Genomic DNA, 27,815 nt, shown 5'->3' with positions numbered 1-27,815 from the left:
GGCATGGGATTAATGCATACAAGTGAGAATGGAAAGGCATGATGGTGAGCAGAGATGCAATGGGTCAAAGAGCTTTGTTGCTTTGCTGAACACTATTATTAATTCCATTGGTACTGCAAAGCAACTGATGACTTGCTTGCAAAATGATTTCTCACAGCAGATTGCTTAGGTAAGGTGTAATGACAAAAATAGGACTACGCAGTCCTGAGTAAATAGGATCACGGATAGTCATGTACTAATAATGGAAAACCTCTTGTAGAAATTCAAAATGTTGGATATTAAAACTATTTTTCATAAGGTCTTCAATGGTTGGGGAAATTTAAATGATAATCATTTATATTTATTTTTTTTTTAAATTTGATATTGTATTTTAAATTTAAACAGTAACAGACACTTCTGGCCCACAAGCCTGTACCACCCAAATACCCCAATTTACCTGCAACCCCATAGGTTTTGAAGGGTGGGAGGAAACCCATACAGACACTGGGACAATGTCCAAACTCCTTACAGCAGCGCCAGATTCGAACCTTAGTTGTTGGCACAATAATAGCATCGCACTAACAACATTATCCCAACCGTGCTGCCCCAAATTTCTGAATTTATTTGAATATCATACCTCTCCTGCTTTAGCACAATCCTCAGCTCGTTTGTGAAGGGCCACCCATGTATTCTCGTACCTTCGAAAAAGAGAAAAAAGTAAGGCTTGATGAGAGCTCTCTTCTATTTTTAATCCTTATCTGCAATATGCTTAAGAATTTTCAGTCAAAATAAAACTTTAAAAAAAACTATTATTTTGACAATACAAAGATAGTTTTACAAAATATGGTTTATGTTGAAGAGTCTGAAAGATAAAAATGAAGATCAAATTAATAAGATACAGAACCATAGCAAAAAATGGACAGAAGATACCAAGAGAAAACAGTCAGAAATAAAATATGCTATCACTTCAAATTCTAAACAGCAGAGCAAATAACAAACTTACTCTTGACATTCTAGTAGACATTATTATTGCAATGGATTACATACCAACAGAGAACCAGCAACTGTCCCAAGTTCAGTGCACCCAGTGACAATCATAATGCACCTAATGCACCACAATTGGTCCTTGATATTGTGGTTGTGGATTACTTGTTTTCATTTGGTTCTATATGTGAAAATTTCCAGATAGGATCTGGAATCTCATGCACACACCATAATGATGTTGAGAACTTATTTCAATCTATGCATTTTGATTGTATTGCATTAAGCATGCCTGTATTACAAGAGCAAAGCATGCTGGAGATTCATATAGGATGCATGGATATATTTGCTCTCCTCCAACTCCCATTTTTACAAACTCCTGGTTTTGCTACCACTCTTTCAGCTGTCCAAGCCATAATATCGAGAATTCCGTCTGAACTACATCTCTTTTTATGTCATGTGGTTGTCAAATTTTCATTTTCAAATACTGACTAACTTTGAGATGCAAACTGCTACTTTCTATTTTCAGAACAATTTGTTGAAATTTTGACTAATAGAAAACTATCACACAGAAATGGGCCTTTAGTTGCCACCTTCCTCTTGCCAACCATGATGCCTATCTGCTCTAATTCCATTTGTCTGCATCTATTCCTTTTCTATTCCAGTACCTCTCCAAATGCCTTTTAAATGTTGTAACAATATCTGCCCCTGCTACATCCTCTAGGAGCTCATTCCAAATATTTACTACTCACCACTCTGTGGATAAACTTAACCCCGCCATTTCCTTTAAATTTCTCCGTTCCCCTCCCCCCACAACCACCTTAAACCCTCTAGTTTTAGACTCATTTAAAAAAAAACATACATCCTATCTAAGCACTTCACTGGAAAAACAGGGCTTCTATTATGTCTTGCTCTAGATTTAAAAAAATAATTCCATTGCAATCGAACCCAACTGACAAAACATCTAAAAATTTTCATATTTCTGATATATTGCCAGATTACATACATCATATACAACCCTGAGATTCTTTTTCCTGTGGGCAAGGCAGAATGACTACTTATTGGCAGTGCAAAAAATAACTGTACACAATGTATGTGTAAACAAATAAAGAACTATTAACAGATAATGCAAGATAACAAACTGACTGTGCAATACAAAGAGAATTTTTAAAAAATCAATAAAGTGAAAAAGTAAGAGTCCTTAAATGAGTCTCTGATTGAGTTTGTTGTTGTGGAGTCCGATGGTGGAGGGGTGGCAGCTGTTCTTGAACCTGGTGGTGAGACTTGCAGCAATTATACCTCTTTCCTGACGGCAGCTGCGAGAACAGTGTGCTGGGTGGTGTGAATCCTTGATGATTGCTGCTGCTCTGACTGCAGCATTCCCTGTAGATGTTCTTGATGATGTGGAGGGTTTTGCCTGTGATGTCCTAGGGCTTTATGCTCAAGGATATTGGTGTTCCCAAACCAATGTGGGTGGGAGCCTGTGATGCAGCTGTTCAGCACATTTTCCACCACACATCTGTAGAAATTTGCCAGGGTTTCCGATACATTATTTTTATTGATTTGGAAGAGAGAAATATTACATGTTAATATTAACCACATGTGATTAAACATGAAGGCTCTTCAGAGTGGTAATTAGGGGACTTCTGCAGAATTCACCATTTGAATTTACTACCAGACACTGAAATCCATTCAATTACCATTTCTGCTTAGGTCCAAAATAAATTAAAAAATTTGAACTAGAGAAGCCAAAACTTTTACGAAAAGAAAATTCTAGTTATTTTACACCAAAAATAAGCTATGGTAGTGTTCAATGGAATATTATTTGTCTGTTGCCATGAGCTATCTGCTAAGAATAGAACCAGGGGGGCACAGTTAGCATAGCAGCTAACTCAACACTATCATAGCACCAGCGACTCAAGTACAAATCTGGCACTTTCTGTAAGGAGTTGGAACGTTCTTCGCATGTCTGCGTGGGTTTCCTCCGCGTGCTCGGATTTCCTCTTACCATCCAAAATGTTTAGGGTTGTAGGTTAATTTAGGTGTAATTGGGTGGCACAGGTTTAAATGGCAAGAATTAGCTTCTACCATGCTATAAATAAAATTTAAAATCTATTTCCCCAATATGGCACTCAAGGGCTTGGTAGATCAGTTACAGATGTTACTGAAACATCTATTATCTTAATTATGAGATGCACAGTTCTGCTATTACATCCCTTGTTTGCTAAATACTGTTAAATTACTGGAAGATTTGTAGAAAAATGTGGCAACTAGCCTTTCCCCCCCCACCCCCCCACCTCCTATCTAACACCCAGCCAACACACATTTTAACTCTTCTATGCACAAGCTCCCCGATAAAAGCAGCAAACAGAAAATAAATAAGTCAAAAGATTCTGTTCACTTGAGCATATTATACTTCACTTAAATGGAATCTGGTCACTGGTAATTACCAAACAGGTTAGTGAAGTTGGAATTTCCAGTGTTAGATTACCATGATACAGCTGATGCTTTTTTTATATATAATCTTTCAGCTTCCGATGCTCTTTATCAGTCAAACAGCTGATACCTTCCATGATAATTCAGTGTTATGTCAATAAAAACAGGATGTATAAAGTAGTACATTCAACTAGTGCAAATAACTAATCAAATGCATTTCATTAATTATGATTGTTTCATATTTCAAATTTAGATTAAACATTATAACTAAATGCAGTCAACTCTACATGCAATCAGAAATGAAATTTAGATTAAGAAATATTTAAATTCTGTTTAATATTTTATTACTTTTTAAACTGTCTGCAGCTGAGAAACGTGCATTTAACTGCCATTTGATTGTTTTGCGAATAGAAACTGTTCAGAGCACAAAAATGTGCAAGATAATAGAAAAAAATGATATCACTCCTATTTCAGCAGATAGAATATCTATGTTAATCAGTTTGCTTAGGTACAGTACATGTTTTGCACATCTGCAGTCATGTATATTTTTTAAAAAACAAAACTTATTTGCAGCTTCATTGAAACCGGTTAAAAAAAAAATGAATTCTGCTTGGGATTGCATCCAACCTCACGAGGACTACACATTGCAGGTGGCCCCAAATTGATGGTCATTCAGGTTATGGTAATTTACCTTACAAAATTCACTCATCACTATAGAAAAATTTGAGATATGAAATTAAATTTGTTCTCACAGAATTTATATGGAATAAAAAGGTTTTTTTTTCTACAATGCAATTCTCAGCGGATGCACAGATGTGGTTTCACATAATGGAAAAATCATCGTATGGGCCATTTCATAGGAATGCAATCCCACCCCCTCACTAATGTGGGGTCACCTGTACAGGTAAAATCCTTAGAGCTTTATACCGTAGATAAGACTAAAGTTCACATCAATACTGACACTGATTTGCAAAAATTGCAGAATTTCACATTTAAAAATAATTCTAATTACACTTTACAAAATACTTTTATCACAAAAAAAACATCTCCAAGAATAGGTACTGTTATAAATTTCAGATTTTCTGAATTACAGGTGACCTCCACACTACAGAAGGGTAGGCATTGCAATCCTAGAGAAAGGTCTTTATTGTAATTTTCTGTGGGGGCCAGGGAGGTGGGTCATTGGTATTCAGTTCATCTAACCTCCAAGATTTAGAAAAAAAGGAAATGAAGATGCTTGGAATTACATATTTAAACTATGTCAAAAGTTGTTGACATTTCCATAAAGTAAAATGTTAGTTTTGGGAATGTTTATCACCAATGTTAACACAATCATGTCAGCATACCATTTCCAGTAGGAACCAAAACAAAAGCCAAAATCTCACACACAACTACAAAAATGGAAAAATATAACAAAAGTTAAGATGGATCACTTACAAGCCATGAAAGAAAAAAATGAGGAAATAAAGAATTGGCAGACGGCTTAAACAGATTTTTTTGTTTGTCTCTGGAGATTACTACAAACCATTATCTGGATATTGTGGAAAACAGAGATGCTGAAAGAAATTCATATTACTTTGAACAAAAGCACTGAATTAATGAAATTGAAAGCTAATAAATCTTCAGGATACAATTACAGGTATCCCAAGATTTTGAAAGAACTGCCGATTGAGATGGTGAGTAGACCTGATGTCATCTTTCGAAATTCCATCAATTCTACAATGGATCCAATGGATTTTGAGGGAGAAAATATATCTATTTAAGAAAGAATGGGAAAAAGAAAATAGAGAACTACAGAGAAGTTACATGTGACAGCCCTAATGAAAATATCAAGAGGCCACAAGATATAGGCTATGTGAACGGCTAAGGACATGGCAGAAAGAATATTGTGGAAATAAGTAATTTTCTTGCTAAGAAAATAGGAAGGTAGCTAATTTAAGTGGTGAACAATTGAAAGGTGCAGGTGTTCAGAACAATCAGAATGTCCTTCTATTTGAAATCGTGATTCAGGTGCCATGCCATTCGGCATGGGCCATCATATCTCTCCATCCATCATGATCTCTGACCCTTTGAATTATAGTTGCTGCCTCCCTGGTTCTCCTTCAGTGAAGGCTCCATCTTTGAGCTTAGACCAAGGTCAATGTTGAGTTCATGATTATACAAGGGAGAAGTACTGAAGTGATTTCCCATCGCCTTCTTCAGTAGCTGTATCCATACTGGATGGGTAACTCTGGCCATTGATCAGCAGATTCATCTGCCCAACATTTTCCGTGTTACAACCATAAATTCCAATTTGTAGAATCTGCTTCTAAAAACAATCCACCATCTGCAATCCATAGCTTCACGTGACCCTGATTGGGAGGCTAAACATGTACTACACCTTGCTCAAGAGTGACCTGTAGGCTATTGGACGGAAAGAACGCCTTACACCTCCTTTTGCTGAGCAATATGCGCAGCACTGACACAGATTTGAAATCTCTGAAAGATAATGTACAGTACACTATCTTATCACCCACGTTTGTTAACATTACCATTTTAAACAGAAAAAAATTCATCCTTTTTGCTATGATCTCAACACAGATCATGGACAACATCACAGTTTACAGAAAGAGGTAGTGGGATGTGGGAATCACTATACTAACTCAAACATACACAAGGCAATGATAAATAGCTTGCTTAATAAATTACAGAAATTTTTTGATCAGGATTTAGAAAATATTTGTGGTAAATAAAGTCTGTTATAAATGCAAAATTCCAATAAAACATACAATAATGTGTCTGATTAAAAGTTGTATGCAATAGAATCTTTAGTTGAAATTGTTTGTTCTGTGGTGAATTACTTCATTGCATTCGTATATGTATTTTGTACACAAAGGTAACAGCAAGTTTCCTGATGAAGTTTTTTTTTAATTTTTCACACCATAAATCACATTAACCATGGTACACACTTTTTACTTTTCACACATATACAGTGCCATTTTCTCCCCCCCCTCCCTCCTCCCATCCCACCCTCCCTACCTCCCCCCTCCCGTCCATTTAAGGTATACATTCTAGGATACATTAAACCAGTCAGACAATGTCGTCATTCAATAAAAATACACCAGAAATTCTACTGAGTCCATTCTTTTCATTTCCTTTTCCTTCCGTTAACTTAGGTAATGACTGTCCACGGTAGGTTTTCGCTATTGTATTTAATGTAAGGCTCCCAAATTTGTTCGAATATTTCAATATTATTTCTTAAACTATATGTTATTTTTTCCAATGGAATACATTTATTCATTTCTATATACCATTGTTGTATTTTCAAATTATCTTCCAATTTCCAGGTTGACATAATACATTTTTTTGCTACGGCTAGAGCTATCTTAACAAATCTTTTTTGTGCATCCTCCAAATCAATTCCAAATTCTTTGATTTTTATGTTACTTAGGAGGAAGATCTCTGGATTCTTTGGTATATTGTTTTCTGTTATTTTATTTAATATCTGATTTAGATCTTCCCAAAATTTTTTTACTTTCTCACATGTCCAGATTGCATGAATTGTTGTTCCCATTTCTTTTTTACATCGAAAACATCTATCAGATACTGTTGGGTACCATTTATTTAACTTTTGAGGTGTAATGTATAGCCTGTGTATCCAGTTATATTGTATCATACGTAACCTCGTATTTATTGTATTTCTCATAGTTCCGGAGCATAACTTCTCCCATGTTTCCTTTTTTATCTTTATATTTAAATCTTGTTCCCATTTTTGTTTAGTTTTACCATTTGTTTCCTCATTCTCCTTTTCTTGCAGTTTAATATACATATTTGTTATAAATCTTTTGATTAACATTGTATCTGTAATCACATATTCAAGGTTACTTCCCTCTGACAAACTCAAGCTGCTTCCTAATTTATCCTTCAAGTAGGATCTCAATTGGTAATATGCCAGCGCTGTATCTTGAGTTATATTGTACTTATCTTTCATTTGTTCAAAGGATAAGAATCTATTTCCTGAAAAACAATTTTCTATTCTTTTAATCCCTTTTTTTTCCCCATTCTCTAAAGGAAAGGTTATCTATTGTAAAAGGGAGTAACTTGTTTTGCATCAATATTAGTTTTGGTAATTGATAATTTGTTTTATTTCTTTCTACATGAATCTTCTTCCAAATACTGAGCAGTTGATGTAATACTGGAGAACTTCTATGTTGTACCAATTTTTCATCCCATTTATATAATATGTGTTCAGGTATCTTTTCCCCTATTTTATCTAATTCTAATCTCGTCCAATCTGGCTTTTCCCTTGTTTGATAAAAATCTGATAGGTATCTTAATTGTGCGGCTCTATAATAATTTTTAAAGTTTGGCAGTTGTAAGCCTCCTTGTTTATACCATTCTGTTAATTTATCTAGTGCTATCCTCGGTTTCCCGCCCTCTCTATAAAAATTTCCTTATTATTTTCTTTAACTCCTTGAAGAATTTCTCTGTCAGTTGTATTGGCAATGCCTGAAATAAGTATAATAACCTTGGAAAAATGTTCATTTTAATACAGTTTATCCTTCCTATTAGTGTTAGTGGTAAATCTTTCCAATGCTCTAAATCGTCCTGTAATTTTTTCATTAGTGGATAATAATTGAGTTTATATAGTTGGCCGAGATTTTTGTTTATTTGTACACCTAGGTATCTTATTGCTTGCATTTGCCATCTGAATGGTGATTCCTTCTTAAATTTTGAGAAATCCGCATAATTCATAGGCATTGCTTCACTTTTATTTACGTTTATCTTGTAACCCGACGCATCTCCATATTCCTTCAATTTCTTATATAATTTTTTTATTGATAGTTCTGGTTCTGTTAAGTACACTATAACATCATCCGCAAATACACTGATTTTATATTCCTTGTCTTTTATTTTTATTCCTTTTATATTATTATCTGTTCTTATCAATTCTGCTAGTGGTTCTATAGCTAACGCAAACAATAAAGGTGATAGTGGGCATCCCTGCCGTGTTGACTTGCTTAAGTTAAATTGCTTTGATACATGTCCATTTACTGTCACTTTCGCTAACGGTCCCTTATATAATGCTTTAATCCAATTAATATACTTCTCCGGTAAACGAATTTCTGCAATACTTTGAACAAATAATTCCATTCTACTCTGTCAAAGGTCTTCTCTGTGTCTAAAGCAACTGCTACTGTAGGTGCTTTATTCCCTTCTACTGCATGAATTAAGTTAATAAATTTACAAATATTGTCTGTTGTGCGTCTTTTTTTGATAAATCCAGTTTGGTCTAAATTTACCATTTTCGGTACATACTCTGCTAATCTGTTTGCTAATAGTTTAGCTATTATCTTATAATCTGTGTTAAGTAAAGATATTGGTCTATATGACGCTGGTGAGAGTGGATCTTTCCCTTGCTTTAGTATTACTGTAATTATTGCTGTTTTACATGAATCTGGTAAGCTTTGTGTTTTATCAATCTAGTTGATTACTTCCAGGAGGGGCGGAATTAATAAGTCTTTAAATGTTTTGTAGAATTCTATTGGGAATCCATCCTCTCCTGGTGTCTTATTATTTGGTAATTTTTTTATTATCTCTTGTATTTCTACTATTCCAAATGGCTCTGTTAATTTATTTTGTTCCTCTATTTGTAGTTTTGGTAGTTCAATTTTAGTCAGAAATTCATCTATTTTCCCTTCTTTCCCTTTGTTTTCAGTTCGATATAATTGTTCATAGAATTCTCTAAAGTTTTCCTTAATTTCTTTCGGATTATATGTAATTTGTTTGTCTTTTTTCCTTGATCCCAATACCATTTTCTTAGCTTATTCTGTCTTAAGCTGCCATGCTAGGATTTTGTGCGTTTTTTCACCTAGTTCATAATATTTCTGTTTTGTCTTCATTATATTCTTCTCCACCTTGTATGTTTGTAGTGTTTCATATTTTATTTTTTTATCCGCCAATTCTCTTCTTTTAGTTGTATCTTCCTTCATTGCTAATTCTTTTTCTATATTTACTATTTCCCTTTCCAACTGCTCTGTTTCCTGGTTATAGTCCTTCTTCATCTTGGTTACATAACTTATTATTTGCCCTCTAATGAATGCTTTCATTGCATCCCATAGTATAAACTTATCTTCCACTGATTCCGTATTTATTTCAAAATACATTTTTATTTGTTTTTCAATAAATTCTCTAAAATCCTGCCTTTTAAGTAACATGGGGTTTAATCTCCATCTATACATTCTTGGAGGGATGTCCTCTAACTTTACTGTCAATATTAAGGGTGAATGGTCCAATAGTAATCTAGCTTTATATTCTGTTTTTCTTACTCTATCTTGCATACGAGCTGATAACAAAAATAGGTCTATTCTTGAGTATGTTTTATGTCTAGCCGAGTAATATGAATATTCCTTTTCCTTTGGGTGTTGTTTCCTCCATATATCCAAAAGTTGCATTTCTTCCATCGATTTAATTATAAATTTGGTTACTTTGTTCTTTCTGTTAATTTTTTTCCCAGTTTTGTCCATATTTCAATCCAAATTCAGGTTGAAATCTCCTCCTATTAATATGTTCCCTTGCGTATTTGCTACCTTCAAAAAGATATCTTGCATAAACTTTTGATCTTCTTCGTTAGGTGAATATACATTGAGTAGATTCCAAAACTCCGAATATATCTGACATTTTATCATTACATATCTCCCTGCTGGATCTATTATTTCCTCTTCTATTTTAAATGACACATTTTTACTAATTAATATAGCTACTCCTCTTGCTTTTGAATTATACGATGCTGCTGTTACGTGTCCTACCCAATCTCTCTTTAATTTCTTGTGCTCCAATTCAGTTAAATGTGTTTCTTGCACAAATGCTATATCAATTTTTTCTTTTTTCAGTAAATTTAGCAGTTTCTTCCTTTTAATTTGGTTATGTATTCCATTAATATTTAAAGTCATATAGTTCAACGTAGCCATTTTATACTTTGTTTATCTTCCCTTTCCGTTTCTCCATCATTACCTTTCCTTCTTATCCATTTCTGTTTTCTTGTTTTGAACCCTTTATAAGACAACATTCCTAAAACATCAAACATTTTCCTTATTCTCCTATTTAAAACTTCTTTAGCCCCCAATCTCCCCTTCCCCTCCTGAGTTGTCCTTTATCCCTTGTCGGACAACCACATCTCCCCTCTCCATTTGGATTTGCGAATTCACTCGCAAGCGTCAGCTGATTTTGCAGTGACCGCAACTCCTCCCCACCCAGCCCCCCCCAGAAAAGATTTCACTTTTCATATGTAACAAAGGTCACTCTTTTAGTTCCCTCCTTATTCCCTCTATTCCATTTCCTTCCCTTATTAATTCTTGTCTATACTATCTATACTTTCCTCTAAATACGGATACATTCATGTATGCACATCATACATATACACATACATAAAAATCGTGGTCATTTTTACTCTTATTACACATCTTCATCTCTCTGGTTGTTTTGTAGTTGTTCTGCAAATTTCCTTGCTTCCTCTGGATCCGAGAATAGTTTTTTTTCTTCCCATAAGGTCGTTTTCGATGTATTGAACTCCTTTCTCTTTTTCAGGAGTTCAAAACTTATGTGTCTTTTTAGTTCTCAGTCTTTTGTACTCTCGTTACACGTCTTCATTCCTCAGTCTATTTTGTAATTGTTCTGCAAATTTTCGTGCTTCCTCTGGATCCGAGAATAGTCTTTTTTGTTGTCCTGGAATAAATATTTTCAATACCGCTGGATGCTTTAGTATAAATTTATGCCCTTTCTTCCATAAAATCGCCTTTGCTGTATTGAACTCCTTTCTCTTCTTCAGGAGTTCAAAACTTGTATCTGGATAAATGAAGATTTTTTGCCCTTTGTACTCCAGTGGCTTGTTGCCTTCTCTTACTTTTTCCATTGTCTTCTCCAGTACCATTTCTCTTGTAGTATATCTTAGGAATTTTACTAAAATAGATCTTGGACTTTGTTGTGGTTGTGGTTTAAAGGCCAATGCTCTATGTGCTCTTTCTATTTCCATATCTTGCTGTAGTTCTGGACATCCTAGGATCCTGGGGATCCAATCTTTTATAAACTCTCTCATATTCTTGCCTTCTTCATCTTCCTTAAGGCCCACTATCTTTATGTTATTTCTTCTGTTATAATTTTCCATTATATCTATTTTCTGAGCTAACAGTTCTTGTGTCTCTATAACTTTTTTATTAGATTCCTCTAATTTCTTTTTTAAGTCCTCTACCTCCATTTCTACTGCTGCTTCCCGCTCTTCCATCTTGTCCATTTTCTTTCCCATTTCTGTTAAGGTCATATCTATTTTATTCATTTTCTCTTCTGTATTGTTTATTCTTCTTCTTAAATCATTAAATTCTTGCGCTTACCATTCTTTAAATGACTCCATGTATTCTTTAATAAGAGAAAGTATATCCTTTATCTTGCCTTTCCCTTCTTCTTCTATTTCACTGTACTCTTCCTCTTCCTCTTCTTCTTCCTCTGGGTTGGCCATCTGTTGTTTCTTTGTTGCCCTTTTCTTCTCTTCTTTCTTGTTTTCATTGTCTTCTATGTTCTCCTCTTGCTGCAGGTGTTCTGCAGGTGTCATTGCCGGCTGTGGAGATCGACTCTCCAGCTGGTCACTCCTCGCGCATGTGCAGTTGCGCACTTTTACTCAGCTCAGCGAGCCATTTTTTTAGTCCACTTTTTACCGACCTGAGGGAGCGGGTTTCTCTCTCCACCGCGGGCCTCTTCGAGCAGGTAAGGCCTTCTCCTTCTTCTTACGTTGTCTTCTCTTCCTCTCTTCTTACCGTTGATTTCGATTTTTCTTTTTTCGTCGCCATCTTCTTTCCACCTTTATACTCACTTTTCTTTAATTTTTATTTTTGTGCCTTTGTATTTTCCTTTGTTTTTCCCGACTTTTCTGGAGAGGGCTGGAGTTCACCGTCCGGCCACTACTCCATCACGTGACTCCCCCTTCTGATGAAGTATTTTGATAAAAAATGTCAATTTCCACGAAGGCTGTCTGAGATCACTTCAGCATTTTGTGTGTTTCTTCATGTTTAGTTGATTTAGATTTGAGTTTTGTGTGCCTGATGGAGATGGGGGGGGGGGGCTGGTAGTCATGGTGAGGAGCTGGCTGATGGAGGACCTCAGTCTTCTTCAGGCTGACTTCCAGGCCAAACATTTTGGCAGTTTCCGCAAAACAGGACGTCAAGCACTGAAGAGCTGGCTCTGAATGGGCAACTAAGCAAAGAGTAGTTCACGGACAAGTTGCTCTTGTGTCTTGGTGTGAGCTTGCAGGCGCCTCAGATTGCAGAGACTGCCATCCGTGCGGTACCGGATGTAAACAGCGTCTTCATTGTTGAGGTCTTTCATGGCTCAAAAACTCAAATCGGTCAACCAGTTTACCTATTTCGGCTGCACCATTTCATCAGATGCAAGGATCGACAACGAGATAGACAACAGACTCGCCAAGGCAAATAGCGCCTTTGGAAGACTACACAAAAGAGTCTGGCAAAACAACCAACTGAAAAACCTCACAAAGATAAGCGTATACAGAGCCGTTGTCATACCCACACTCCTGTTCGGCTCCGAATCATGGGTCCTCTACCGGCATCACCTACGGCTCCTAGAATGCTTCCACCAGCGTTATCTCCGCTCCATCCTCAACATTCATTGGAGCGACTTCATCCCTAACATCGAAGTACTCGAGATGGCAGAGGCCGGCAGCATCGAATCCACGCTGTTGAAGATCCAACTGCGCTGGGTAGGTCACGTCTCCAGAATGGAGGACCATCGCCTTCCCAAGATCGTGTTATATGGCTAGCTCTCCACTGGCCACCGTGACAGAGGTGCACCAAAGAAGAGGTACAAGGACTGCCTAAAGAAATCTCTTGGTGCCTGCCACATTGACCACCGCCAGTGGGCTGATATCGTCTCAAACCGTGCATCTTGGCGCCTCACAGTTCGGCGGGCAGCAACCTCCTTTGAAGATCGCAGAGCCCACCTCACTGACAAAAGACAAAGGAGGAAAAACCCAACACCCAACCCCAACCAACAAATTTTCCCCTGCAACCGCTGTGTCTGCCTGTCCCGCATCGGACTTGTCAGCCACAAACGAGCCTGCAGCTGACGTGGACATTTACCCCTCGATAAATCTTCGTCCGCGAAGCCAAGCCAAAGAAGAGTTGATTTAGAAAACGGACACATGGAGGAAGTACACTTGCATGAAAATATTTTAACCTCAAGCATGTAAAAACATGTCCAGGTAGTTTTTGTTGCATCATTACACATTACTATTTTCTAGCAGCAAAGACTATATATCTGAAGCCAAGATAAACTCCCTAATCTTGATGAACAAAAAACAGCACCACATCCACATTTCACCGATCATCCTTTGCAATTTCAGCCAGCTTCAACAAGAATCCATGACCAAACACATTTCTTCACCCTCCACTTTTAGCATTTCAAAGGACTGCACACTTTCCAAATTCCTGCTCTATCCTCCAACCACTTCCCATGCAACATAGGAGATGTATTATGTGAGGCCCAGTGATTCCAAGTGAAGGAATCTAGGGCACTGCATTCGATGTTCACAGTGTGGTCTCCTCCAAATTGAAATTAAAAAATGGCATACTGGGTGGTCTTCTTGTGAGCTTCCAGATCTCCGCCATATTAATTAATCACCCCATTAACCTTTGCATCCATGATCTCCTGCACAGTTACTTGGTCCAACACCAGCTTGACAAACATCATCTTTTCTTCTATCTGTGTATGTTATAGCCATCCAGAGTCAACGTCAAATGGTTTCTGTATTAAAACTGGCTATTTCTGCCTAATGTCATTTTGCTTAATTTTTCTTAGTTTATTCATATAGCCTGGCCTGCTAGTCATGTCCCACAGCCTCAAAAATTAAAATGCTTTAACTGATACTTGATCTCCATTAACCCTGAACCCACGATCTCCCCTCTACCATAATGGACAGGATCTGCATCACCAGTTCTTACCGCCAGCCAACCCGCCTGCACATTCAACAAATTACTTTTCTCAATTTCCACCAACTCCAACTATATTCCCTATCCATTTCAGCATTTCCAAGGGATCATTTCCTTCACAACTACCCAATCTGTTCATCTGTCCCCAACTACTACGCCCCGTCTTATGGCATTTTTCCATGCAACTCCACGAAATGGAACTGTTCTTTCATCTCTTCCCACCCCAACAGTCCTTCCAGGGAAATCAAAGATTCACTTGCACTTTTAATCTCGTGTCTTGCATTCAGAGTTCGCTCTCCTCTACACTGGAGGAGCCAAATACAGATTTATGATCACTTTGGAGAGCATCAGTTTTCATTCGCAGATTGACAATAAATACCAATTGTCTCCTGCTATCCCACTCTGACCTGTCTGTAGACTCCTGACAGAAGCTTGAAAAATAATATTTCATCTCACACCTGGGAACTGTGCAGACTTTCAGACTCAATACTAAACTCTACTTCAGGTGACTAATTCTCATAGCTGCATGCATCAGAACTAAGCATTTCCACCTGTCAATTTTTCTTATTCTGGTCTGCTGGGCCATGGCTCACAAATTGCAAGACATTACACCAATAAAGAACTATGAAGTTTTTTTCTAATAGTTATTCTGTCTCATTGACCCATTTGGTTTCATCCTATTAGAGATATTGCATTTGTTCTACCCATTCCTCCTCCACTTTCTTTGCCACTGAAAACTCACTTGATTTTCTCCCTCCCAGTTCTGACAAAATCAACGAAAATGTTTCTCTTTCCACAGTCTGGTATGCTGAGATTTACAGCATTTTGTTTTTATAATAGTAAATATCATTTTGCAGTGTGCTTAGTCCAAGTTCCTTTCTAGGTACAATTTTAAAATAAAAACAAGCACATGAAACAGAAGAAAGTTAACATAGGAGAATTGAATACAAGCTTCAACAGATGTTCTAATCTGAGATATATTATGTAATGGCTACATCACATAAAATTAATGTGCGTAGGAACTGTATTTGCACCCATTCCATTGATTTTCAATGAATGAAATCGCACTTTTTAATCTGGCATTAGAACCCCTTGCAATTGCACTCCATAATTCAAATGAGATTCAAAGTATTAGTAAAGGAGATAAAGTACCTAAAGTCTCTCTATATGCAGGTGATTTTTTTTTTGTCTATATTTCAGATACTGCTAATTTTATCTCTGTGATGCTCTCTTTACTATCAGATTTTTGGAGTTTTTCTGGATATAAATAAAATTACATGATCCTATTTATGATAGTGTGTGGTGGCATGCCACTAGGCAGGCAAACCGGCCCCGCTTGTAATCCATGCAGCAGGGCAGCCTGCCAAAATGGCGCCATTGGGGGTTTCCCCTACTTCTCAGCTCCAGGCTCAGGAGTCCGCGCTGGGGCATCATGTGACGCCCGAGTGACGTCGGTGCCCCCCAGCCCGGTTCTCAGCCAGGTCCGGGCTGGGAGTATAAGTCCAGCCTGGCAGCCAGCAATAAACCAGATTTCTGCTCATTGAGCTCAACCCGTCTGGTTGTGTGTTCTTTCAATAGCAGTGAAGCTGCCGCTACAATTGGTGACCCAAACGGGTTCAAACATGTTTGAACCCAACATGAGCGAACCTGGGATTAATGCTATAGACGTCAAGCTGCCTGAATTGTGGGTTCAGGAGCCGGAGACCTGGTTCGGCCACACCGAGGCTCAGTTTTACCTCCACCAGATTTCGTCCGACATGACCAAATTCTACCATGTGGTCGCCGCCCTGGACCAGGCCACCACCCAACGTGCGCTGCACCTCGTTCAGCACCCACCCACCGAAGACAAATACGGATCCATCAAGCAAGTGCTCACCGGATCCCTCAGACTATCCAGGTGTCAACGTGCCACTCGGATGCTGCAACTTGACGCCTTGGGGGACAGGTCCCCGGTGGAGCTGATGGACGAGATGCTCATGCTCATGGGTGATCACACCAACTGCCCACTCTTTGAGCGCATTTTCCTCAACCACCTTCCCAACAACATCTGGCCATTACTGGCCCAAGAGAGCTTTACCGACCCAAGGAAGGTTGCTTAGAAGGCCCAAGTGCCATGGCTCGAGCGATTCCCAGAGGGCTCGGCGATCCAGCAGGTCACAAGGCACGGGCATGACCATGCCAAGCCTGTCCCTAGCGCTACGGTAGAACACCCGGACCCTGCAGGGGCCACCAAGAGCATAACCAGGGGCATGGCATCCGTTCTGGGCCTCTGTTTCTACCAGTAGTACTGGGGAGCCAAGGCTCGGAAGTGTCGTCAGCCCTGCTCATTCCAGGGAAACGATCAGGCCGGTCGCTGTTAATGGCTACGGCAGCTGGCCAAGGACACAGTCTCCTCTACCTGCAGGACTCAGTCAGGGGCCGGCGCTTCCTTGTTGACACTGGGGCCCAGATCAGCATCATCCCGGCCACGGCCATAGAGTCCAGGAAACGACTTCGAGGACCTCCCCTCCGTGCGGCCAATGCAACAGAGATCCGGACATATGGGAACAAGACAGTCCACTTCCAGATTGGCCGGCAAAAGTTCTCATGGAGGTTCACCATCTTGTCCCTTCCAACCGCATTCCTGGGTGCCAACTTTCTACTCGCCCACTGCCTCCTGGTAGACATTTGAGGTAGATGCCTGGTGGACACCCGGACTTTCCAGGCTGTTTGCCTCGATGCCTCCCGCACAGAGCAGCTGCAGATGACCACGATCAGCACGCCCAGAGACGAGTTCTAGTGAATCCTGAACACGTTCCCGGCCCTCCTCAGGCCAGTTTTCTGCTGCCTCACTGCGCCACGGGGTGTTCCACCACATCCCCACCCAGGGTCCACCAGTTCACGCCAAGGCACGCCGGCTCCTGCCTGACAAGTTCCAGGTGGCAAAGGAAGAGTTTTCACATCTGCTGGAGCTGGGGATCATTTTGCGCTCTGACAGCCCGTGGGCCTCGCCGCTCCACCTGGTCCCGAAAGCCTCCGGTGTCCCTGCAGAGACTATCGAAGGCTCAGCGAGGTGACAGTTCCTATCCGTTACCCCATCCCTCACATCCAGGACTTTACAGCCAACCTGCATGATGCAAGGGTTTTCTCCAAGGTTGACCTGGTGCGCAGGTATCATCAAATCCCGGTGCACCCTGAGGACATACCCAAAACGGCCATCATCACCCCCTTCGGCTTCTTCGAATTCCTTCGCATGTCGTTCAGGCTAAAGAATGCCGCTCAGACCTTCCAGCGCCTCATGAACTCTGGGCATGGACGTGGATTTCATCTTCATTTACTTGAACGACATCCTTGTTGCCAGCAGGGATCGGGCACAACACAAGGCCCAACTGCACGCCCTCTTCTCGTGGCTGGCTGACTTCGGCCTCACCATCAACCCAGCCAAGTGCCAGTTCGGGAAAGAGTCCATGCGGTTCCTGGGCCATACCGTCACGGCCGAAGGAGCCACACCCGCCACTACGAAGGTCGCAATTATCAAGGAGTTCCCATGCCCGGACAACCTCAAGGGGCTGCAGGAGTTCGCGGGTATAGTCAACTTCTATAATCGATTCGTTCCAGGAGCCACTCGCATCATACAGCTGCTATTCGCCCTCATCGCAGCCAAGCACAAAACGCTCACCTGGACCCCAGAGGCCTGCAGTGCATTCGAGGCCACCAAGGACGACCTTGCGAAGGCTACCATGCTCGCACACTGACCAGCACATGCTTCTGCCACAGCCGTCAGCGCCATCCTGGAGCAGCAGGTGAATGGACAATGGAAGCCGCTGGCATTCTTCAGCCGGCTTTTCCGCCCACCAGAGCGCAAGTATAGCACCTTTGACTGTGAGTTACTGGGCATGTAGCTGGCGGTGCGGCATTTCCGCTATTTCTTGGAGGGGAGGACTTTTACCATCTTCACTGACCATAAACCCCTTACTCAGGCGCTCGCGATGGCAAAGGATACCTGGTCAGCCCGCCACCAATGTCACCTCTCCTTCGTGTCAGAGTTTACCACCGACATTAGGGACACGGCGGGGAAGGACAACGTGGTCACCGATGCACTCTCACGACCAGCCATCTGTGCACTGACACCCGGCCTCGACTAAGACCAACTTGCTCGGGACCAGAAGTCCGACGAGGAGATGCGAGCCTTCAGGACTGCCATCACGTGCCTGCGGTTCTGAGACCTCCTGACTCCTAGCGGCAAAGGTACCGTCCTGTGTGATGTCTCCATGGGCACCCCGCAGCCAGTGGTTCCCCAGCAGTGGTGCAGGCAAGTCTTCCATCACACCCACGACCTTTCACAACCGTCCATCAGGTCCACGGTCCATATGGTGGTAGAGCGGTTCGTCTGGCATGGGCTGTGGAAGCAGATCATGGGCTGGGCCAGAACATACACCCATTGCCAGATGTCCAAGGTGCACAGGCACATCAGGGCGCCCGTGCAAGAGTTCGAGCACGTCTGGGAATGATTCAGCCACATTCACGTGGACATAGTCGCACCCTTACCAGTTTCCTGGGGCAACCGTTATCTGTTCACAGTGGTAGACCGCACCACTCGTTGGCCCAAGGTGATCCCGATGCTGGACGCCTCCACGGACACCGTTGCACGGTTGGTTAGCCCAGTTCGGCATTCCGAATCACCTCACCAGCGATCAGGGCGCCCAGTTGACCTCTGCGCTCTGGGCACAGCTCGCCAACAGGTTGGGGATAGAGCTACACTGCATCACAGCCTATCACCCGCAGGCCAATGGGCTGGTCAAGCGCCTGCACCACCACCTTAAGTCGGCACTTATGGCCCAACTCACCGGTCCCGACTGGGTGGACGAACTGCCTTGGGTGATCCTGAGCATCCGCTCCACGCCCAAGAAGGATCTGCAGGCTTCATCAGCTGAGTTGGTCTATGGTGCACCACTGGCACTGCCCGGTGAGTTCATCAACGTGTCTCACAACTCCCAGCGGACGCCAAATGAGCTACTTCCTGACCTCCGGGCCCACTTGAACTCCTTCGCACCCCCACCGCCACCCAGACATGGCACACAGCCATCTTATGTCCCCAGCGAGCTGCACTCCGCAGAGTACGTTTTTATTCAGTGGGCCCACCCGCGGCACCTCTGCAGAGACCTTACGAGGGGCTGTGCAGGGTTGTCCAGCGTTCAGGGTCTTCGTTCATGCTGGACATCGCCAGCAGGTAGGAGCTGTTAACCTTGGACAGGCTGAAACCAGCTCACCTCGACCCCACCGAACCAGTGATTGTAGCCCAGCCCAAGAAGCGAGGCCGCCCAGCTAAAAAGGACATTGGCGATGGTTCGGGGGGGGGGGGGGGTTGGGGGAGGGGGGCGGGGGGTTGTGTGGCAGCATGCCATTAGGCAGGTGAACCGGCCGCGCTTGTAATCCACACGGCGGGGCAGCCGGCCAAAATGGTGCCGTCGGGGGTTTCCCCTTCTTCTCAGCACCAGGCTCAGAAGCCCGCGCTGGGGCACCATGTGACGCCCGAGTGACGTTGGTGCCCCCCAGCGTGTTTCTCACCCAGGTCTGGGCTGGGAGTATAAGTCCAGCCCGGCAGCCAGCAATAAACCAGATTTCTGCTCACTGAGCTCAACCTGTCTGGTTGTGTGTTCTTTCAGTAGCAGTGTAGCTGCCGCTACAAGTATACCATTTAAGATTATTAAAGAGTATTTTACTTATTTAGGTGTTAAAATCATGAGAAATTTAAAGATTCATTTAAATTAAAATTTTCTCTTTATTAGATTTTGTAAAACAATCTTTTACTAGATGGTCCCCATCGACTTTGTCTTTGGTTGGTCGTATTAATGCTGTTAAGATGAAAATAGTACCTAAATTTTTAAACCTATTTCAAGTTGTTGTGGCAGATCGCACCACTTAATTCTCGTACGGTCATAGTTCAGAGGTTCAGCCTCTCGTGAGAGGGGAGCAGGAACAATGAAGACCTGGACAATCAGCACTTATGACATCATTGAAAGGAGAGACGAAAGAGAGGCTGGGTGGCAATTATCTTAAAGACGACTTCAGTTGTGCGTTATTCTCAGCACACTTGCTACATTGGTGACCCCGACAGTCCAATCAACATTTTGGACCTCACTAAGGATACGCAGAACATCATTGTGCTCAAACTTCCCGTATTTTGGACCTTGCAGCCACAGGTCTGGTTCAAGTAGGCCGAGGCCCAGTTCCTTCTACGCCAGAGTACCGCTGATGCAATGTCATTGCATCGCTGGACCAAGACACTGCAGGACATAATGTCAATTTCTTACGCCAGTCTCCAGCCAACAACAGGTATGAAACCATCAAAGTCCTGCTTATACACATTTTCGGCCTTTCCCGACTCAACAGGGCAGCACGACTTCTCCGTATGGATGACCTGGGCGACCACACTCCTTCCGAACTAACGAACGAGATGTTGGTGCTCATGGATGGACACAAGCCCTGACTGCTTTTTGAGCAACTTTTTCTTGAGCAAATGCCAGAAGTCATCTGTTGGTTGCTTGAAAACAAAGACTTAAATGACCTCTGTTGTTAAGCAGCCAGTGCTGATGAGTTGTGGCACGCTAAGCAGCATGGTAGACTTTCGGTTGGGCATGTAGCAGTGCCTTGGCAAAGGGCATAAACCTTGCCCCCTCCGGATAGTGGTGCGGTGCCAGACTCGACTGGACACAGCACAGAGGTGGGAAGCTGCAGCCCGCTGCTGCCGTCCCCCTGCACGTATCCAGGAAATACAACAGTAGTGGTCGCGACGGCCAGCCTCAAGAACAACCTCCATTTCCTCTGGAATCTATTCTCAGGCTGTCAGTTCTTGGTCGACAAGGGAGCAAAGTTTACTGTGTTTCCCTCCTCCAGCCCAAACACATTTTCAGAAAAGGGCCCTCCTCTCATGACCGCCAACAACAGCAGCATCCAGACGAATGGGTCACAGACAATTCCATTCAATTTCGGCTCATCTCAGTTCAGTTGGTCCTGTGAGCTGATTTTTTTGTGAGCACACTCCCTTCTAGTAGATCTCAAAGGTCGTCACCTAATTAATTTGAAGACTTTTGAGTCCCTTGCCTTGAACACCACAGTGTTGCCAGCACCTCATCTCGACTCAGTAATGCTCTCAGACAATGAATACACCAGAATCCTAGCGGAATTCCCCAGCATTATTACTCCACATTTCTCGAAGGCTCAACCGAAACATGGAGCACAGCACCACATTCTGACTCCCCCTGCATGCACGAGCACATAGGCTATGTCCGGATAAATTGCAGTTGACTAAAGGCGAATTCTGACATGGAGGAAATGGGGATTGTTCACTGCTCCGACAGCCCTGTTGCATATGATATCCAAGTCGCCTGGAAAGTGGAGACCTTGTGGGAACTATCGGTGGAAGGATTTCTCTGTGATCCTTCATGGCGCTAGGATTTTCTCCAAAATTAACCTGGTGCACAGGTACCATCAGATCCTAGTTCACCCAGACGACATTCTTAAGGACTGCCTTAGTTACCCCATTTGGGCTATTTGAATTCCTCCTTATGCCTTTTGGTTTAAAAAACACAGCCCAGACATTTCAACACCTAATGGACACAGTTACCCGGGCCTGGATTTCATATTCGTTTATTTAGATGATATCCTTATCGCCAGCCTTACCACAGCAGCACTAGGCCCATCTCCATCAACTATGTCAGAGTCTAGATGACCACTGGTTCGCGATCAACCTGGCCAAATGCCAGTTTGGCTTCACATCAATCGATTTCCTCAGCCACTGCATCAGCCAGAACAGAGCTGTTCCACTACCTTCCAAGGTCAAGGCCATTTGCAAATTTCCAAGACCCTCCACCATTAAAGGCCTGCAGGAGTTTGTTGGCATGTTTAACTCTTCTCTCTTTGGCTTGGCTTCACGGACGAAGATTTCCTTCTTTTCTTTGGCTTGGCTTCGCGGACGAAGATTTATGGAGGGGGTAAAAAGTCCACGTCAGCTGCAGGCTCGTTTGTGGCTGACAAGTCCGATGCGGGACAGGCAGACACGGTTGCAGCGGTTGCAGGGGAAAATTGGTTGGTTGGGGTTGGGTGTTGGGTTTTTCCTCCTTTGCCTTTTGTCAGTGAGGTGGGCTCTGCGGTCTTTTTCAAAGGAGGTTGCTGCCCGCCAAACTGTGAGGCGCCAAGATGCACGGTTTGAGGCGTTATCAGCCCACTGGCGGTGGTCAATGTGGCAGGCACCAAGAGATTTCTTTAGGCAGTCCTTGTACCTTTTCTTTGGTGCACCTCTGTCACGGTGGCCAGTGGAGAGCTCGCCATATAACACGATCTTGGGAAGGCGATGGTCCTCCATTCTGGAGACGTGACCCATCCAGCGCAGCTGGATCTTCAGCAGCGTGGACTCGATGCTGTCGACCTCTGCCATCTCGAGTACTTCGACGTTAGGGATGTAAGCGCTCCAATGGATGTTGAGGATGCAGCGGAGACAACGCTGGTGGAAGCGTTCTAGGAGCCGTAGGTGGTGCCGGTAGAGGACCCATGATTCGGAGCCGAACAGGAGTGTGGGTATGACAACGGCTCTGTATACGCTTATCTTTGTGAGGTTTTGCAGTTGGTTGTTTTTCCAGACTCTTTTGTGTAGTCTTCCAAAGGCGCTATTTGCCTTGGCGAGTCTGTTGTCTATCTCATTGTCGATCCTTGCATCTGATGAAATGGTGCAGCCGAGATAGGTAAACTGGCTGACCGTTTTGAGTTTTGTGTGCCCGATGGAGATGTGGGGGGGCTGGTAGTCATGGTGGGGAGCTGGCTGATGGAGGACCTCAGTTTTCTTCAGGCTGACTTCCAGGCCAAACATTTTGGCAGTTTCCGCAAAGCAGGACGTCAAGCGCTGAAGAGCTGGCTCTGAATGGGCAACTAAAGCGGCATCGTCTGCAAAGAGTAGTTCACGGACAAGTTTCTCTTGTGTCTTGGTGTGAGCTTGCAGGCGCCTCAGATTGAAGAGACTGCCATCCGTGCGGTACCGGATGTAAACAGCGTCTTCATTGTTGGGGTCTTTCATGGCTTGGTTCAGCATCATGCTGAAGAAGATTGAAAAGAGGGTTGGGGTAAATGTCCACGTCAGCTGCAGGCTCGTTTGTGGCTGACAAGTCCGATGCGGGACAGGCAGACACGGTTGCAGCGGTTGCAGGGGAAAATTGGTTGGTTGGGGTTGGGTGTTGGGTTTTTCCTCCTTTGTCTTTTGTCAGTGAGGCGGGCTCTGCGGTCTTCTTCGAAGGAGGTTGCTGCCCGCCGAACTGTGAGGCGCCAAGATGCACGGTTTGAGGCGAGATCAGCCCACTGGCGGTGGTTTAACTATTACCATCATTTCATGAGAACTGCACCCAAAGTTATGCAGCAACTTTTCAAACTCTTGTCCAGACAACCCAAGGAACTGAAATGGAATGACGAGGCCGCAGCTGCATTCGAGACTGCCAAGAGAGCGCTAGCGAGAGTCACTATGCTCTTGCACCCGAGGGATGACGTACCAATAGTTCTGACGGTGGATGACTCAAGCACTGTGGTAAGCAGGGTCCTGGAACAGCTCATCAACGGCATCTGAAAACCCCTAGCTTTCTCTAGTCATCATTTGAGAACACTGGAGCAAAAGTACAGTGCTATTGACAGGAAACTTGTTGCCTTCTACTTGGCCATATGGCATTTTTGCTATTTGTTAAAGGGCATAAGGTTTACCGTCTACACCGATCACAAGCCTTTGACTTTTGCTTTCGCCAAAATGTGAGATCCATGGTCAGCACAACAACAGCAATCTCCTATATTTCAGTTTATAACTACGATAAAACATATCGCCAGGAAGAACAATCACCATCACTTCCCTCCATTCACCTGCTCCCGGTATAGACTACACAGCTTTGGCAGCAGCTCAGAAGGAAGATGAAGAGATGGCCGCGTATCACACTGCCATATCAGGACTGAAATTGGAGGACATACTTTTTGGTCCAGCAAACCCCTCCCTACTTTGTGCTGTAACCACCAGCTAACCAAGGCCCATAGTACCTGTTGCGTGGCAACATCGGATGTTTGATACCATTCACAGTTTGGCTCACCCTTTGATCAGGATGACAATAAGGCTTGTGGCAGGCACCTCCGCCTTAGTTTGTGTGAGAAGCCTCATCTCCAATTGGATAGCACGTTTTGGACTACCCATGCATATCTCTTCTGACAGAGGAGCTCAGTTTATATTTGGGTTATGATCCAGAAACTCACAGTTGTTGGGCACACAACTACATTAGTCGACAGCCTATCATCCCCAGGCCAATGGTTTAGTGGAATGTTTTCACCACCATATGAAAATGGCTTTCATGGTTCGTCATAAGGGACCGGGTTGGATAGATGAACTGCCTTGGGTACTTTTAGATATCCACACCGTACCAAAGGAAGATCTAGGTACATCCTCCACAGAATTGGTGTATGGAGCCCCCCTAACAGTCTCAGGAGATTTCATTCCAGCAGCACATGGGCAGCAGGAATTTCCCACTTCAGTACTCACAAAGGAGGAAAAACCCAACACCCAACCCCAACCAACCAATTTTCCCCTGCAACCGCTGCAACCGTGTCTGCCTGTCCCGCATCGGACTTGTCAGCCACAAACGAGCCTGCAGCTGACGTGGACTTTTTAACCCCTCCATAAATCTTCGTCCGTGAAGCCAAGCCAAAGAAAGAAAAAAAACTCACATGCTTAAGGGAGAAGATGGGTACAATGGCACCTGTCCCAGCCAGCCAGCATGGGTCTACGACTTCATACATTCTGCCTGAACTCAAGGATTGCCTTTATGTCTTCCTGCGCAGGGATGCACACAGGATGCCACTGCAACGGCCACTCAAGGTGGTACGGTATGACGGCTCCACTTTTATCATCAATGTGGGTGGCAGACACAAGACTGTTTCTGTGGACTGTCTCAAGCCAGCATACTTGGACACTGAGCAACCAGTGCAGGTAACACAACCTCACCACAGAGGGCGGATCATGTCACTTAGTTCTTGAACCGTCATTCAGAGGTTCAGGCTCTCATAAGAGGCAAGCTGGACATTCAGTGCTTATGACATCATCAAAAGGAAACACCAAAAAAAAGGCTGGGTGGTAGCTATTTTACAGACGCCTTCTGTTTTGTGTTGTTCCAATTTTTATTCTGAAATTTTATTTTGATAATATTGATTCTAAGATTTTGTCTTATATTTGGAATGGTTAAGGGGATAATATTGAATAAGCTTCACTTACAGAAGCCCAAGAATGAATATGAGATTTTACTATTGGTCAGTTAATAAATCTATCCAGAATTATTCCTGAGCTTTTTTAGGACCAGCATTATCTTTTAGACCAAGATCAGTAAGTATATTTCCATCCAATTATTAAATATTCATTAGTCTTTGGTTTCGATTTCAAAGATTCTTTGGTCTAAAAAAATTTGCCTTGGCTAATACTATACATCTTAATATTATTTTTAAACACCATCTCCTCTTTACTGAACCTTCCATATTTGGAAGATTAAAGGAATTATCTCTTTTGTAGATTTATTCACTGATAGTGGTTTGATATCTTTTGAACAACTCTTTACTAAATATAATTTACCATACATGTATTTTTTTTAGATATTTACAGTTTAGAAATTTCCTGAATAAGGTAATGTCTAATTATCTAACATTACAACAACCAGATTTACTTGACAATTTGTTACTGTTAAACCCCTTTAAAAAAGGTTTAATTGGTACTGTTTATACTCTTATATTAAATTTTACCCCCTCCATAAATCTTCGTCCGCGAAGCCAAGCCAAAGAAGAAAGAAATTTGAGATCAGTTCCGATGGATAAGCTTCGACAAACATGAGGACTGGAACTTCAACTAACATCATCTCCTGAAATATTGGGAAGAATTACTATAAAAGTTAATTTGTGCAGATCATTCTTTACATAGGAACATAGAAAGTAGGAACAGGAGTAGGCCAAAAATGGCCCATCGAGCCTGCTCCACCATTCAATACGATCATGGCTGATTTAATTTATGACTTAACTCCACCTACCTGCCTTCTCCCCATATCCCCTAATTCCTCTATCATGTAAAAATGTATCTAACCGAATTTTAAATATGTTTAATGAGGCAGCCTCAACCACTTCCCTGGTTAGAGAATTCCAAACATTCACTACTCTCTGGGAAAAACTATTTTTCCTCATCTCTGTCCTAAATCTAATCCCCCGAATCTTGAGACTATGTCCTCTCGTTTTAGTTTCCCCGGCCAGCTCAAAAAACCTTCCTACATCTATCCTATCCATACCCTTCAAAATCCTATATGTTTAATACAGTTTAAAGTAGTTCATAGAGCTTACATGTCTAAAGATAAATTACCTCACATCTTCCCTAATACGAGCTCTACTTGTGATGGATGCAACACTGATGTGGCTTCATTGACTCATATGCTTTAGTCATGTCCCATGTTAGAAAAATTTTGGAAATATATTTTTAAAACTCTATCAATGATATTGGTTATTCAATTACAACCTAACCCCTTAACTGCTCTTTTTGGAATTACAGATTTAGTTTGTTTATCTACTTCTGTATTATCAAGTTACAGCTTTTTTTACACTATTAGCTAGAAGAGCCATATTACTTAAATGGAAAGACTCTTGATTCTCCTATATTACTTCAATGGCTTTCTTATGTTTTTCTTAAATCTCAAATAATCAGTCATACTTTAGATACAACTACCAAATTTAAAGAAACATGTAAACCATTTATTGATTACTTTCATGGAATATAACTGGTGTTATTCTATGAGTTAGTTCTTCCTTTCCAGATATAATTCTTGCCGTTTTTGTTATCTGTGGAGCTATGCTTTAAACTATTCAACAGATACTCAGGATAGACTGCTCAGTTGCATTTTTTTTGGTAGATCTTAATATATAATATTATAATTATTTTTTATCTCTGTTTTCTTTGTTAGAAGAATTATTTCTAATATGTCACATTTTCACTCTTTGGAATTTATGATACTTATACTATGTAGACTTGGACATACCATTTTAATTGTGTTATTTCTATTCTCGTTATGCTGTGTAAATTATGAAATGTTATTAAAAAGACTGAAAAAGAAAGAAATCGCAACTTCTTCATATGTTTTCAAACACATAGGATCTCTGTTGGGACGGTAAGCATTTTTATTGACAAACAGAATGAAATTGTCTTTTGTATTTGTCATCTTGACCAGATGAGTAAAATTTTCCTTTAAAAATGTTGCATGGTTCCATGAGCATGTCTCTTCCATTGTAAATTCTAATCAAACATTCAAAAATGTCCTTACCTGCTTAGTAACTCAGCACCTGCAGAAAACCTTGGCAAATCATTTATATTCCTATGAAAGCAAAACAGATATGTTAAGACAGTGTACAGAAAATAACCCAGACATT

At 41.9% G+C, this 27,815-nt stretch overlaps 1 protein-coding gene across 2 annotated transcripts in view; it reads right to left on the bottom strand.

The window, feature by feature from the left end:
- dtnbp1a (dystrobrevin binding protein 1a) overlaps positions 1–27,815 on the bottom strand; it is a 289,385-nt gene that overhangs the window by 240,481 nt on the left and 21,089 nt on the right. For both annotated transcript variants that reach the window (XM_069913436.1, XM_069913437.1), the window contains exons 3-4: positions 27,710–27,760; positions 617–677 (exon numbers count right to left, since the gene is read on the bottom strand). In XM_069913436.1, coding sequence (XP_069769537.1) covers positions 617–677; positions 27,710–27,760 — 112 coding nt within the window. The remainder of the gene's footprint in view (positions 1–616; positions 678–27,709; positions 27,761–27,815) is intronic.

Source organism: Narcine bancroftii, chromosome 1, assembly GCF_036971445.1.
Source record: "Narcine bancroftii isolate sNarBan1 chromosome 1, sNarBan1.hap1, whole genome shotgun sequence".
Classification (NCBI taxonomy): Eukaryota; Metazoa; Chordata; class Chondrichthyes; order Torpediniformes; family Narcinidae; genus Narcine; species Narcine bancroftii.
The sequence above is the reverse complement of the archived record's forward strand: the minus strand, read 5'-3'. Positions and strand labels throughout refer to the sequence as shown.